Source organism: Rattus norvegicus, chromosome 10, assembly GCF_036323735.1.
Source record: "Rattus norvegicus strain BN/NHsdMcwi chromosome 10, GRCr8, whole genome shotgun sequence".
Taxonomy (NCBI): Eukaryota; Metazoa; Chordata; class Mammalia; order Rodentia; family Muridae; genus Rattus; species Rattus norvegicus.
Genome location: NC_086028.1, coordinates 92,212,303 through 92,224,349, shown reverse-complemented (window position 1 = coordinate 92,224,349; position 12,047 = coordinate 92,212,303). Strand labels below are relative to the sequence as shown.

At 45.6% G+C, this 12,047-nt stretch overlaps 1 protein-coding gene across 3 annotated transcripts; it reads left to right on the top strand.

Moving 5' to 3' along the window:
• Window positions 1-1,500: 1,500 nt before the first annotated feature.
• On the top strand, window positions 1,501-12,047 carry Polg2 (DNA polymerase gamma 2, accessory subunit). 3 transcript variants are annotated; one of them, NM_001107060.1, is made up of 8 exons: window positions 1,624-2,496; window positions 4,466-4,592; window positions 4,717-4,822; window positions 6,213-6,386; window positions 8,424-8,564; window positions 8,685-8,765; window positions 9,364-9,464; window positions 11,778-12,046. In NM_001107060.1, the coding sequence occupies exons 1-8, from the start codon at window positions 2,013-2,015 to the stop codon at window positions 11,941-11,943; spliced, it is 1,380 nt and encodes a 459-aa protein (NP_001100530.1). In that variant the 5' UTR covers window positions 1,624-2,012; the 3' UTR covers window positions 11,944-12,046. The 3 variants fall into 3 exon arrangements, with proteins under 3 accessions (XP_063125281.1, XP_063125282.1, NP_001100530.1); XM_063269211.1 differs by lacking the exon at window positions 4,466-4,592 and having other exon boundaries at window positions 1,501-2,371; window positions 11,778-12,047; XM_063269212.1 differs by lacking the exons at window positions 4,717-4,822; window positions 6,213-6,386; window positions 8,424-8,564; ... (1 more) ...; window positions 9,364-9,464; window positions 11,778-12,046 and adding an exon at window positions 2,939-3,092 and having other exon boundaries at window positions 1,501-2,496.

Below are 12,047 nucleotides of genomic sequence, written 5' to 3'. Positions count from 1 at the left end.
AAAACTTGGCTTAGATAGTATGTTTTTGGGGGGATTTTTGTTTTGGTGTTTATTTTTACACAACTAAAGTTGACTACTTCCCATTCCTTGGTTTAGGAGAGGAACTCAGAAGGCCCTTTGTATGGGAAGAATTTAGAAACAATGGATTTTATAATTCTAGATTAATTGCATAAGAAGCTTTGTCAGTAGTTTTCAGTATCAGGGAAGTAAGTCGTTTAATAGCCTATTTTCCTTAAGAGTGAGCTACAGGACAGGAACTGTATATAAGTAACATGGTGACTCTTGCAGAAGTTTTAAGTGGACATTTTGCTTTATCAAATTTATTCCATCTCTTGGCTTTATTGTCAACTGCCAAAATGCACAAAGCTGAAAGACTGTTAGCCCAAGAGCTGTGCACTGTGTCCTTAGTGCAGGTTACCTTGTATTTCTAGTCCTAGCAGACTTGCCAGAGTGCTTATAGCCATTTCTGGAAGTCAGGAATGTCTTGAAACTGTAGGGTAGTCACAAGGAAGGAAACCTCCAAATTAACCATTAGTCAGGCAACATACCCAAAAGCACAGTAAGGAGTTTTTCAGGTTAGGTTCAACATGGGCTTACAGCTAGAAGGATGGGAAAGCTTTAGATTTACGTAAGTTCACCAACTAACAGCTTTATTTCAGAATAGCTAGAAGGAGGTCTAAATGTCTTCCCAGAAAACTGTGGTTTTGCCCAGAACAAAAGTCTTAAAGGAAGTTCGTTTAATTTTTTTTTTAAATGGGCTTTATTGTTAATGCCTTATTTATAAAATGTTAAAACAAATTAGAATGTGCTGGGGGTGGGAGCTGGGCGTGTTTTCCAGGGCTGATAACATTGAAAACTGGTTCATCTTCTAGTACTCGAGTGGTTTTCAATGGCATGGCTAGTCAAATTCATGATTTTTAAGTATAGGTGTAGATTGGAGCATTTATTACATATTTTACTGTTCAATGTCTTAATGTGGACCTTTTATTTTGTAAATAATTATGGAAATGATTGTGGGGCTTGGAAAAAAATACCTTTGAAGTTTTAAAAGACAGTCCACTTTTTAGCATGTGTTGTGTCCAGCCTGTGGTCGTCTTAACTAATAAATGTGATTTTTCTCCCCATTCTCTTCATTCATTTATTTGCGTAGAGGCCTCTTACCTGGGTTTTTGCACCACCACCCTCACCTTCCCCCATCCGGCTATCTTGGAATTTGATACATAGGCCAGGTTGGCCTTGAAGTTACCCTTCTCAGTGTTCGGACTAAAGGGTAAAGGAACGGTCCGGCACCTCCCTAATCATTAGCTTGACCTTCCTTACATTGGCTAAGATGTTACACTTAAGTTTATAAAAACAAACCAACCCCTTTGCCCTAGTCAAGTATTGCCTGCTTTCTACTAGATTTTTACTGATCTTTTTAAGAGAAATATTCTGCTTTAAGGAAGTGGTTATCAAGTCCCGGGAAACCATTTAAGACTTAAACCAAAACCACACCCTGTCTGACCAGCCATACCCAGGAGGAAGTGAAGTGGAGGTCTCCGGTGGCAGTGTTGACCTGCATTAGGGAATTTCCTGTTTACACTAAAAGATTTTAAATACAGAAAAGTTGAGGTGAATGCATTTTTCCCTTGGAGACTGAACACACGCTTTAGCCTCACCTCATCGCCATCCAGGACAATTTTGACAAGGCGTGTTTTTGTTTTCGCATCTCCAAAAAACATGCTAATTCCATAGTAACAGGATGGTGGTAAAAGCTAACAAGTGAATGTGAGGCAGGTGGAGTTACCAAACGGAAAATCCCCAAGGTAGTAAACAACCACAAACGCTGGCGCCAGCCGCGGAGGCCGGGATACGCCCAAGGCGGCTGCGGCCCAGCAGCGGGTGATGCTCTTCCGGGGGCGTGGTCTGCGGCGCGTTCATTTCCGCCGCGCCTGCGCCCTAGGCTTTTGGTGCTGGTTTAGGATAGAGACGGCTTCCCACGTGAGGCGCCGGTGTTCCCGAGTCCGGAAGCGATGCACTCGGGTGGCGTGGCCAGGGCCTGCCGCAGGGCCTGCAGGTGCTGGCTGTCCGGATATGCGGGTCCCACAGATGGGACGCAGCAGCCTACGGACCCCGAGCATGCATTGGCCCGCGAGGCGCTGGTAGACCTCTGCCGGAGGAGGCACTTTCTCAGCGGAACGCCACAGCAGCTCAGCACGGCTGCTCTCCTGAGCGGATGCCACTCAGGCTTTGGACCTTTGGGTGTAGAGTTACGAAAGAACCTAGCCTCACAATGGTGGTCCTCTATGGTGGTGTTCAGGGAGCAGGTCTTCGCGGTGGACTCCCTCCACCACGAGCCGGGCTCTTCTCAGCCCCGGGACAGTGCCTTCAGGTTAGTTTCTCCAGAATGTATACGCGAAATCTTGCAAGACAAAGAGCTGAGTAAGGAACAGCTAGTGGCATTTCTTGAGAACTTATTAAAAACTTCTGGGAAACTACGGGAGACTCTTCTTCACGGTATGGCTCTTCGCGTTTCGTACTTCTGAGCAGATTTGGGGTGGAAAGGCAGTCGTGCAGGAGTTTGGAGACAGCAGCGGCCCTAGGCTTCCTGGCAAAGAAATGACCAGGTTACTTTTTTTTTTTTTTTTTTAAATATCACAGTGATCCACCTTCAGGCGAAGGTCCGTGGCATCTTTCCTGAGGAAATGGGTAAAGCATTCAGTTTGACGAGCAAACCTAAAACAATAGTTGAACCTTAATAGAACCTTAATAGAACAATAATAGAACCTTAATCCAGTCACTTGCTTGAAACTTTGATACTGAAGCATTTTCAAAGATTTCCTCTACTCCAGTTTTATATACAATTATGTACTCAGCTCTTTGAGGGGGAGGGGGAGGTAATTTGTTAGCTTAGAAGATGAGGTACACATTTTTTTTTTTTTTTTAAATTTCATGTAAGTTCACTATAGCTGTCTTCAGACACACCAGAAGAGGGCATCGGATCCCATTACAGATGGTTATGAGCCACCATGTGGTTGCTGGAAATTGAACTCAGGACCTCTGGAAGAGCAGCCAGTGCTCTTAACCTCTGAGCCATCTCTCCAGCCCCCGAGGTACACATCTTTAAAGTCAAATATAACATGATACAGAAATTCTAAAAATAAATAAAAATGAACAAAAAAAACCACACTGACTTGTTTTTTGAGACAGGGTTTGTTTGTATAGTCCTGGCTGTCCTGGAGCTCAGTGTAGACCAGGCTAGCTTCGAACTCTTAAGAGATCTGCCTGCCTCTGCCTTCTGAGTGCTGGGATTCGGACACCAGGCCCAGCTACCACTGACATTTTTTACAAGACTTCCTGTTGATGGCAGCTCATCTCCGGGATAACTTGCAATACCCTACAAATCCAAAGTTGTGAAAATTAGTATATAACCTTTAAATACGTCCTCAATGAAGTAAAGCAAACTGGTGACAAATGCGATTAGATGGTAGTATATTTTATTTTGTATTCTTGGTATTGATTACATTAAACGGCCTTCTCACTTACCATCAAACATCAGCCGTTTTTACTTTTCCGGTTGTTTAGATGAAATCTCCTTCAAAGTTGCAGACTGAAAATGAGATTTTGAGCTCAGTATGGGTAACAAGTTAATTCTCTCCTACCATGTGGATCCTGGGGGTAGAACTCAGGTCTAGCAGCAGCTGCTCCAACCAACTGAACCATCGGTCCAGGTTTAAGGAAGTATTCTTTTTTTTTTTTTGGTTCTTTTTTTTTCGGAGCTGGGGACCGAACCCAGGGCCTTGCGCTTCCTAGGTAAGCGCTCTACCACTGAGCTAAATCCCCAGCCCCTTAAGGAAGTATTCTTGATGGAAAGATTGAAGATGCATAATCAAAACTCAAGGCCATGAATCTTACTTATGAGCCAGGAAAATAAAAACTGGTTTTGAGTGAGGATTAAAATAAAAAATACACCAGGCATATGTTAGGATTATAGAGAATGTTTTCTAGGGAGTATAGTAAGTGTTTAGAGTGAATGAGGGAATTAAAACATGACAAAATACTAATTAACAAATCTAGGTGAAGAGCATCCAGTACCCTTTAGTGGTTTGGGATTGGGGTTTTCCTGGTTTGGGTATTTGAGACAGGGTCTCCTGCCTTAGAAACTGACCTCAGACCCACAGTGTAACTGAGGATGGCCTGGAACTCTTGAAAGTGCTGGGATTAGAGGTGTGTTGCCCCAACACCTGGCTTTTTTTTTTCCCCCTCTGAAGATAATGGACTGTTCTTTTGTTTCTGCTTTCGAAACGGGATTTCTTCATCTCAAGGTGACCTCGAAATCACTATGGAGCCCAGGCTTGCTTCCAAGTGTCAGAGTCCTCTGGCCTCAGCCTCTGACTGCCAGGATGCCAAGTGCTGGGCGCAGAGTTCACCGGTGGTTTCCCTGTATGGAATAGGTTTATGCGATGATTGGTTTGTTTCTTGGCAGGTGCCTTAGAGCACTATGTTCACTGCCTGGATCTGGTAAACAGAAAGCTACCTTACGGCCTTGCTCAGATTGGAGTGTGTTTCCATCCTGTTTTGAACCCTAAGGAGATACCCAACAGTGTTACAAGGTACAATGTGACAGATAACCCGGTTTGGTACTTAAATAGTCAAGTCCTCCTCATTTCCACTTTGTGTTACATTATATAATCACCATTAACTTTCCTTTTTTTTTTTTTTTTTTTTTTAATAAAGAGTTGGCGAAAAGACAGAAGCTTCGTTGGTGTGGTTTACTCCCACAAGGACTTCGAGCCAGTGGCTTGATTTCTGGTTGCGCCATCGGCTTCTGTGGTGGAGAAAGGTACTCCAGGAATAATCTCAATAGTTAATAATTGAGCTCTTATTTTGGTTTTAGGTTTTGAAGCAGGCCCTCCTGTAGCCCTGGCTATGTAGTCTCGGATGACCTTGAACTTGCTGCGTGTCTGAGCTCTGGGATTGTGAAGAGAGCTGCAGTTTGGGGATTCCCTTGCTTAAGCCTCCTAAGTACTGAGCTTACAGACATGCTCCACCACACCAGGCTTATAAATAGAACTTGATTTAACTATGGTTTTTGTGTTTTAGTTTTAGTTTCCTTTAAAAAAAAAAAAAAAAGTATTGTGTAGCCAGAGAGATGGTCTTCCAGGGCAAGAGGCTGGCACCCAGCACCCAAGTTTGGCAGCTTACCACTGCCTGTAACTCCAGCTCCAAGGGATCTGACTCCCTCTTCTGGCCTCTGAGGGTATCTGTAAACATATAGCACAAAATTACAGCGCCCCCCCACCCACCCCCCAGGGGTTTTCTCTAGGCCTGGTTGTCCTTGAACTCACTTTGTAGACCAGGCTTTGAATTTACAGAGACCTGCCTGCCTCTCCAGTGCTAGGATTAGAGCATGTACCACCACCACCTGGCAAAAATAAATCATTAAAAAAAATAGATGTTAACTGCATCGGAGGGGTGGGTGGAGCTGAGCCCGACAGGAACGCCATGGCAAATGTGTGGAGGCCAGAGGGCAACTTGAGGGAGTTATTTCCACTATGTGGGTTCTAGGCTCCAACTCGGATATTCAGGGCTTAGCAGCGAGTACTCTTACTAAACCATCTCAGTGGCCCTGATTTTGGCTTTTTGAGACAAAGTGTCCTTCTAACCCCAGCCGGCCTGGAATTCCCTTTCAGCACAGTCTGACCTAGAGTAGCTCATGGCAATCCTCTTAGTTTGGACAGGATTAAAGGTGAGAATCTCCAGTCCGCCAGTTCGTCTGTTTGCGGTTCATCGAGTTCCTGGGTATGAAATAGCCTTGAATGTGTTGGGCAAGCACTCTGCTCCTGAACGTCCCACTCTCACGCTGCTGTGTGTGCTGTACTTGTAATAGCCGATAGAAACAGAGTCCTTTGGGTGGTGCTTATTGTTCCAGTGGCTATCAGTGTTCTGGGGCAGATGTGCTGAGCGCTGAGACCGTACCCGAGCCTGTATGTCCGGGACTTCCAACCTGTTGCCGGATAAAAGTCTCACTCAGGCAACCTTAATTCTCAGAGTAACTGTGGCATTCAAAGTGGGTGAATCCCAGCACTCAGAGAGCAGAAGCAGGTGGATCTTTGACCAACCCAAGCCCTAGGACTGCATAGAGAGAGACCGCCTGCTGGGGGAGGGGTGGAGGGGGTTGGAGAAAAGTAAATGAACAACTCACTAAACCGACAAGACGCTCTGTTTTGCAGTTTGCTGTGAGTCCCTCTAACTTCAGCAGCGTCGACTGTCAGGATGGATCGGGTCGTAAGGGATGCAGGCTCTACTACAGCTTTCCCTGGGGGAAGGAGCCACTGGAGACCCTGTGGGATCTAGGAGAGCAAGAACTCCTAAACGTGTATCCTGGAGATGTGTCTGCGATACAGGTGCGTGTCACCCTGAGCTCCCCGGTGTTCCCTACCCAGATTCTCTGTGGTCCGAGCCACTGAAGGAGAATTGTGGGGTGTCCTAGGAACCCCTAACCTTTTTTTTTTTTTTTTTGGTTCTTTTTTTCGGAGCTGGGGACCGAACCCAGGGCCTTGCGCTTCCTAGGCAAGCGCTCTACCACTGAGCTAAATCCCCAGCCCCAGGAACCCCTAACCTTAACGTACATTTTTTTTAGGCAGTGCCCAACTACGTAACTATGACTGCCGCCATCAAAGCCAGGAAATTAACAGTGACCCACTGTGCTCATCCCTCCCACACAAAGCCCAGGAGATGTAATTGAATATCCGAGGAATAGGCCTCCCAGGCCCAGGTTCCAGCCCAGAGCACCGTGCTCTCAGGCCTGTCCTGTCTCTCTTCTCCAGATGAAACGTTTCTTTTACCTTTCCTAGTCTTATGTCCCTGACACTTGTGAAGAAGCTAGTTACTTTGAGCAGTTCTTCCTGAAGTTTCACGATTTTCACGTGTGTGCCATGCCAGGAATGGGACAAAGCAGGTGTGCCCTTCCCCAGGCACATTAGGGAACACCACTGGGTGTTAGTGTGTTATCTTTTATCTCGTGGTTAAGATGGCGTCTGATAGGTCTCTCCAGTGTACATCCATTTATTTTTTAATTTATTTTATTATGTGTGTGTGGGTGTTTTACCTACACGTATCTCTGTGGCCTATATGCACATAGTACACAAGAGGCCTTCAGATCCATCCCCTGGACAGGAGTTACCCCACCATGTGAGCGCTCGGACTAGAGCCCAGGTCCTCTGCAAGAACAAATTCTCTTAACCCCTGAGCCATGTCTCCATTCATCCTATCTTGGTGGACGTAAATCCGGGAACCAGTCAAGTGTTCGTGCCTTCAATGTCAGAACACCTGAGATTGACACAGGAGATTTCAGGGTGACACTGGCTTAAAAAATAAAACAGGGTTTTTGACAAGGCTTGGCTGGTAAAAAGCACTTGCTATGGAGCTTAACTGAGTTCAGTTCCTGGAGCCTGCGAGGTGAAATGAATAACAGATGGTTCTGTGACAGCAGATGCACTGTAAACCCCTCCCCACCATTAAAACACACACACACACACACACACACACACACACACACACACACACACACACACACACACAAATAGTAAGGGAACTATTTAAACATTCCTGTTCTAGCCCGGCAGTGGTGGCGCTCGCCTGCCATTGATCCCAGATGGCAGGATGGGAGGGTGGGGTAATAGCCAGGTGGATCTCTGAGTTCGAGGCCAGCCTGGTCCACAGAGCAAGCTCCAGGACAGCCAGAGCTACATGGGGAAACCCTGTCTCAAAAAACGAAAACGGGGGGCTGGAGAGATGGCTCAGTGGGTAAGAGCACTGTCTGCTCTTCCAGAGGTCCTGAGTTCAATTCCCAGCAACCACATGGTGGCTCACAACCATCTGTAATGGGATCTGATGCCCTCTTCTGGTGAGTCAGAAGACAGCCACAGTGTATTATAATATACAATAAATAAATATTAAAATAAAAAGAAGAAAAATGAAAACAGCAGCAACAACAAAACAAATGTTCCCTTTCTAAATAGCAGGCTTCTCCCTGGAAGCATTGAAAAAGTTCTGAGGTCTGGCTCCACTCCAGGGGAGTCCGCTCACCCTCTCCGAGTAGCGCTGCTAGGTTGGACATTTTCCAGTGACCGAACTCCCTTGAGAACATAAGACGGTGTTATTTTTGAGCCCAGTGCTCAGCATAGTCCTGTCATGGAGTAGTTGCTTTATAAAATGAATCTGTGATTGCATCAGTCTAAACTCTGTAACTTTTCTAAGAAAGAGTTCTGCTAGCCAGTCCTAGTGGCACATGCTTTTAATCCCAGCACTTGAGAGGCAGCGGCTGGTGGAACTCTCAGGTGGAGTTCAAGGACAGACACAGCTACACAGACCCTGTTTCAAAACACAAAAAATAAAACGTTCTGCTAAATGGTACTTTATTTTGTTGTCTTCCATTGAAGGGTCGAGATGGGCGGAAAAACGTGGTTCCTTCCGTTCTGTCTGTAAATGGGGACCTAGACCTGGGCACGCTGGCTTACCTCTACGATTCCTTCCAGTTCACAGAGAACTCCTTTTCGAGGAAGAAGAGCCTCCAGAGAAAGGTGCTTTTGCTGTTTCACACAGACTCAGAAAATTAAAGTTAGGGTTTTTGTTTGTTTTGTCTGTTTTTATTCTTACACATTAACTGTGCTTTCCTCCTTCTTGTCTCTTAATTGCCTCAGGTGCTTAAACTTCACCCTTGTTTAGCCCCTATTAAGGTGGCTCTAGATGTGGGGAAAGGCCCAACCGTGGAACTCCGACAGGTGGGTTGCCATGACTTCTTACAGCTGTGTGTGCTCGCGTGCGGTTTGGACGTCAGAGGACAGCTTAGGCGTTGATTTTTGTCTTCTATCCTGTGGGTCCTTCAGTATCTGCCCTTCTCCACTGAGCCATCTTGCCACCATGCTGAGAAGCTGTCCGGAAGCAGTTTGTGTAGCTGACTTTTGCAATGCCCTGCTGGGGTTTCTCAGGCTGTTCTTCCTTTTCCTGATGTGGAAATCAAACCCCCACCTGTCCCACCCAGGGCCTCTACAGCCAACATGAGTGCTTCCAACCATAGGGTTTTTGTTTTCTGGTTTGTGTTCTGAACGTTGGTATAAAACTGTTTCTTGGAAGATTTGCAGTCAGTACTCAGTTGGCATTGTTTAATATCTTTATTTTCAGAGGCAACATGCAGTTTAGCAAATGTAAACTATTACACTGTATAACCATAGAGTGTTCAGTGTATAAACTGTAACATTGTATAACCAACCATAAAGTGTTCAGTGTATAAACTATAACATTGTATAACCAGTTTACAAGGGGCTTACAGTTTCGCAAGCATTTTCCCTTCATATTTGAAATCTCTTTTGTGCCCTCCAGGTTTGCCAAGGGCTACTCAATGAGTTACTAGAAAATGGGATTGCTGTGTGGCCTGGTTATTTGGAAACTGCACAGTCCTCATTAGAGCAACTCTATTCAAAGTAAGACTTGCCTTTCTTCCCATTGTTTCCTTTGGTTACATGTTTCACTATACAGATAGAAACAGATTTCTTCTAAATATGATCTGAACACTGGGGCTGGAGAGAGACTTACTGTTTGAGTGCTTGCTGCTCTTCAGAGGGCCCAAGTTTGGTTCCCAGCATTCATGTTAGGCAACTCATAATCACTTAGAACTGCGGCCCCTCAGGGGTTCAGCATCCTCTTCTGTCCTCTGCACACATAAGGGAGGCACGTGCGCACACACACACACACACACACACACACACACACCCCCGTAAAACATAAATCCAGACAAATAGTAAATGATTAGTGAGAGATACCTCAGCATTGGAGAACTCTCGCTGCTGTTGTAGAGAGCCTGGATTTGGTTCTCAGCACCCACACGGACCTCACAGACATCTGTAACTGTAGTTCCAGGCCTCCTCCTGGCTTCTGTGGGTACCAGGCACACAGGTGGTGTACATATATGCAGGCAAATAAAATAGAAGGAAATCCATTGTGGTGGTTAGAATATGCTTGGCCCGGGGAGTGGCACTATTAGGAGGTGTAGCCTTGTTGGAGTAGGTGTGTCACTGTGGGTGTGGGCTTAAGACCTTCACCCTAGCTGCCTGGAAGTCAGTATTTTGCTAGCAGCCTTAGATGAAGGTGTAGAACTCTCATCTTCTCCTGTACCGTGTCTGCCTGGATGCTGCCATGTTCCCACCTTGATGGTAATGGACTGAACCTCTTAGGAACCTGTAAGCCAGCCTCAATTAAATGTTGTCCTTTATAAGACTTGCCTTGGTCATGGTGTCTGTTCACAGCAATAGAACATTGACTAAGACAGAAGTTAGTACCAGGAACTGGGGAATTGCTGTGATAGGCCTGACCATACTTTTGTTTGGAAGAATGTGGATTTGGGGACTTTGGATTTGGAAAGCGGTGGGATGCTTTAAATGGGGTTTAATGGGCTATTGGAATAGGAATATGGAAGACTTTGTTACTGATAGTGACTTGAATTGTGCGGACCTGGCCCAAGAGCCTATGAGAGGCTATTGGAGAAGCCTAGTTGCAGCGGAAGACCCCAGTGTATTGTAGATGCCAGTACCATGGGATGATCACCAAGAACAGCAGCAGCAGTGGGGTGGATCAACCTGAGTTTAGAGTACTTCAGAGGGTAGAGCTGGAAAAGTGACGCCCTTTGGAGGAGCCCAGAAGGTTGAACCGAAGCTGTAACATTGGCGTTGCCTTGGAGACCCCCTTGTGTACAACAAAGCTTAAGAAGTATTTACATTGTAACTCTTTACAGAGTACATATGCTTCTCCCATAAAGATGGATTCTGCTGACTTAGAAACAGTGCTCTAGATAAGGGTCTGGGAGAACGACTGAGGGAGTCAGGATTGGCATGGGTGTTTAACTGTCCTGCTTCCCTAGTGCTTATCTGTGAGCATAAGGATCATACCCTCTCTATGCATCTCATCTTTGCCCTGGACTAGCCTTGAACTATGTAGCTGAGGATTACCTTGGACTTTGATCGTCCTGCCTTTCTGAGTGTTGGGATCATAGGCATATAATCCACTGTGCCTAGATTTTAAAACTTGAATGTTTGGGGCTGGAAAGATGGCTCAGTAGTTAGGAGCACTGGCTGCTCTACCAGAGGATGCACATTTGGTTACTGCACTCACGTGGCAGCTCTTGGCTGTTCCTTAGCTCCAGTTCCAGGGATCCAATGCCCTCTTCTGGCCTCCACAAGCACCAGGCACATGCATGGTACACAATCTGTGTGTTCGCGTGCATAAAATGAAAAGAAGTAACCGTTTAAAAATTCATGTTTAGGGGTTGGGGATTTAGCTCAGTGGTAGAGCGCTTGCCTAGCAAGCGCAAGGCCCTGGGTTCGGTCCCCAGCTCCGAAAAATAGAAAAGAAAAAAAAAATTCATGTTTAGTCAGATTTGGAAAGCAGGATTATGATCTGTTGTACACCAAATCCTTATTTTAATGTGGTTTATTTTAAGAGACTTTTAGTCTGCAGATATTTTCCTATCATTAAAGCCAAATTCCAAGCACTGAGGTCATCAAGGAATTCATCTGTAGTCCCCTCAGGTGCCTTAAATTTTAGTCTTTCTTCTGACTTTTAGCCAACATGGTAAGTCCAAGCCCTCACTTTGAGTTTGCTTTAGAAATGGGAGCGGGGCTAGGGCATAATGTCGGTCCCTGTGTAAAGGACCACCTGACCGAGGTGAGAGTGACTTGGGCTCTGGGGCGCCCGGTGAGATGAGGAGCTGATGTCTGTATTTCATTTAACTGTTCTCTCAGGTACGATGAGATGAGTATCCTCTTCACGGTTCTAATCACTGAAACCACCTTGGAAAGTGGGCTGATCCAGCTTCGAAGCCGAGACACCACGATGAAGGAGATGATGCACATATCCAGGCTGAGAGACTTCCTGGTCAAGTACCTGGCGTCAGCTGGGAAGGCATAGGCCTCCGCACTCTAATGGACAGTCTCTGTTAGTTCATTACCTTATGTTAATACGGTTTTGGCCTTTTGTATTTATACAGTAGACACTTTTGGTTCTTTCTTCGA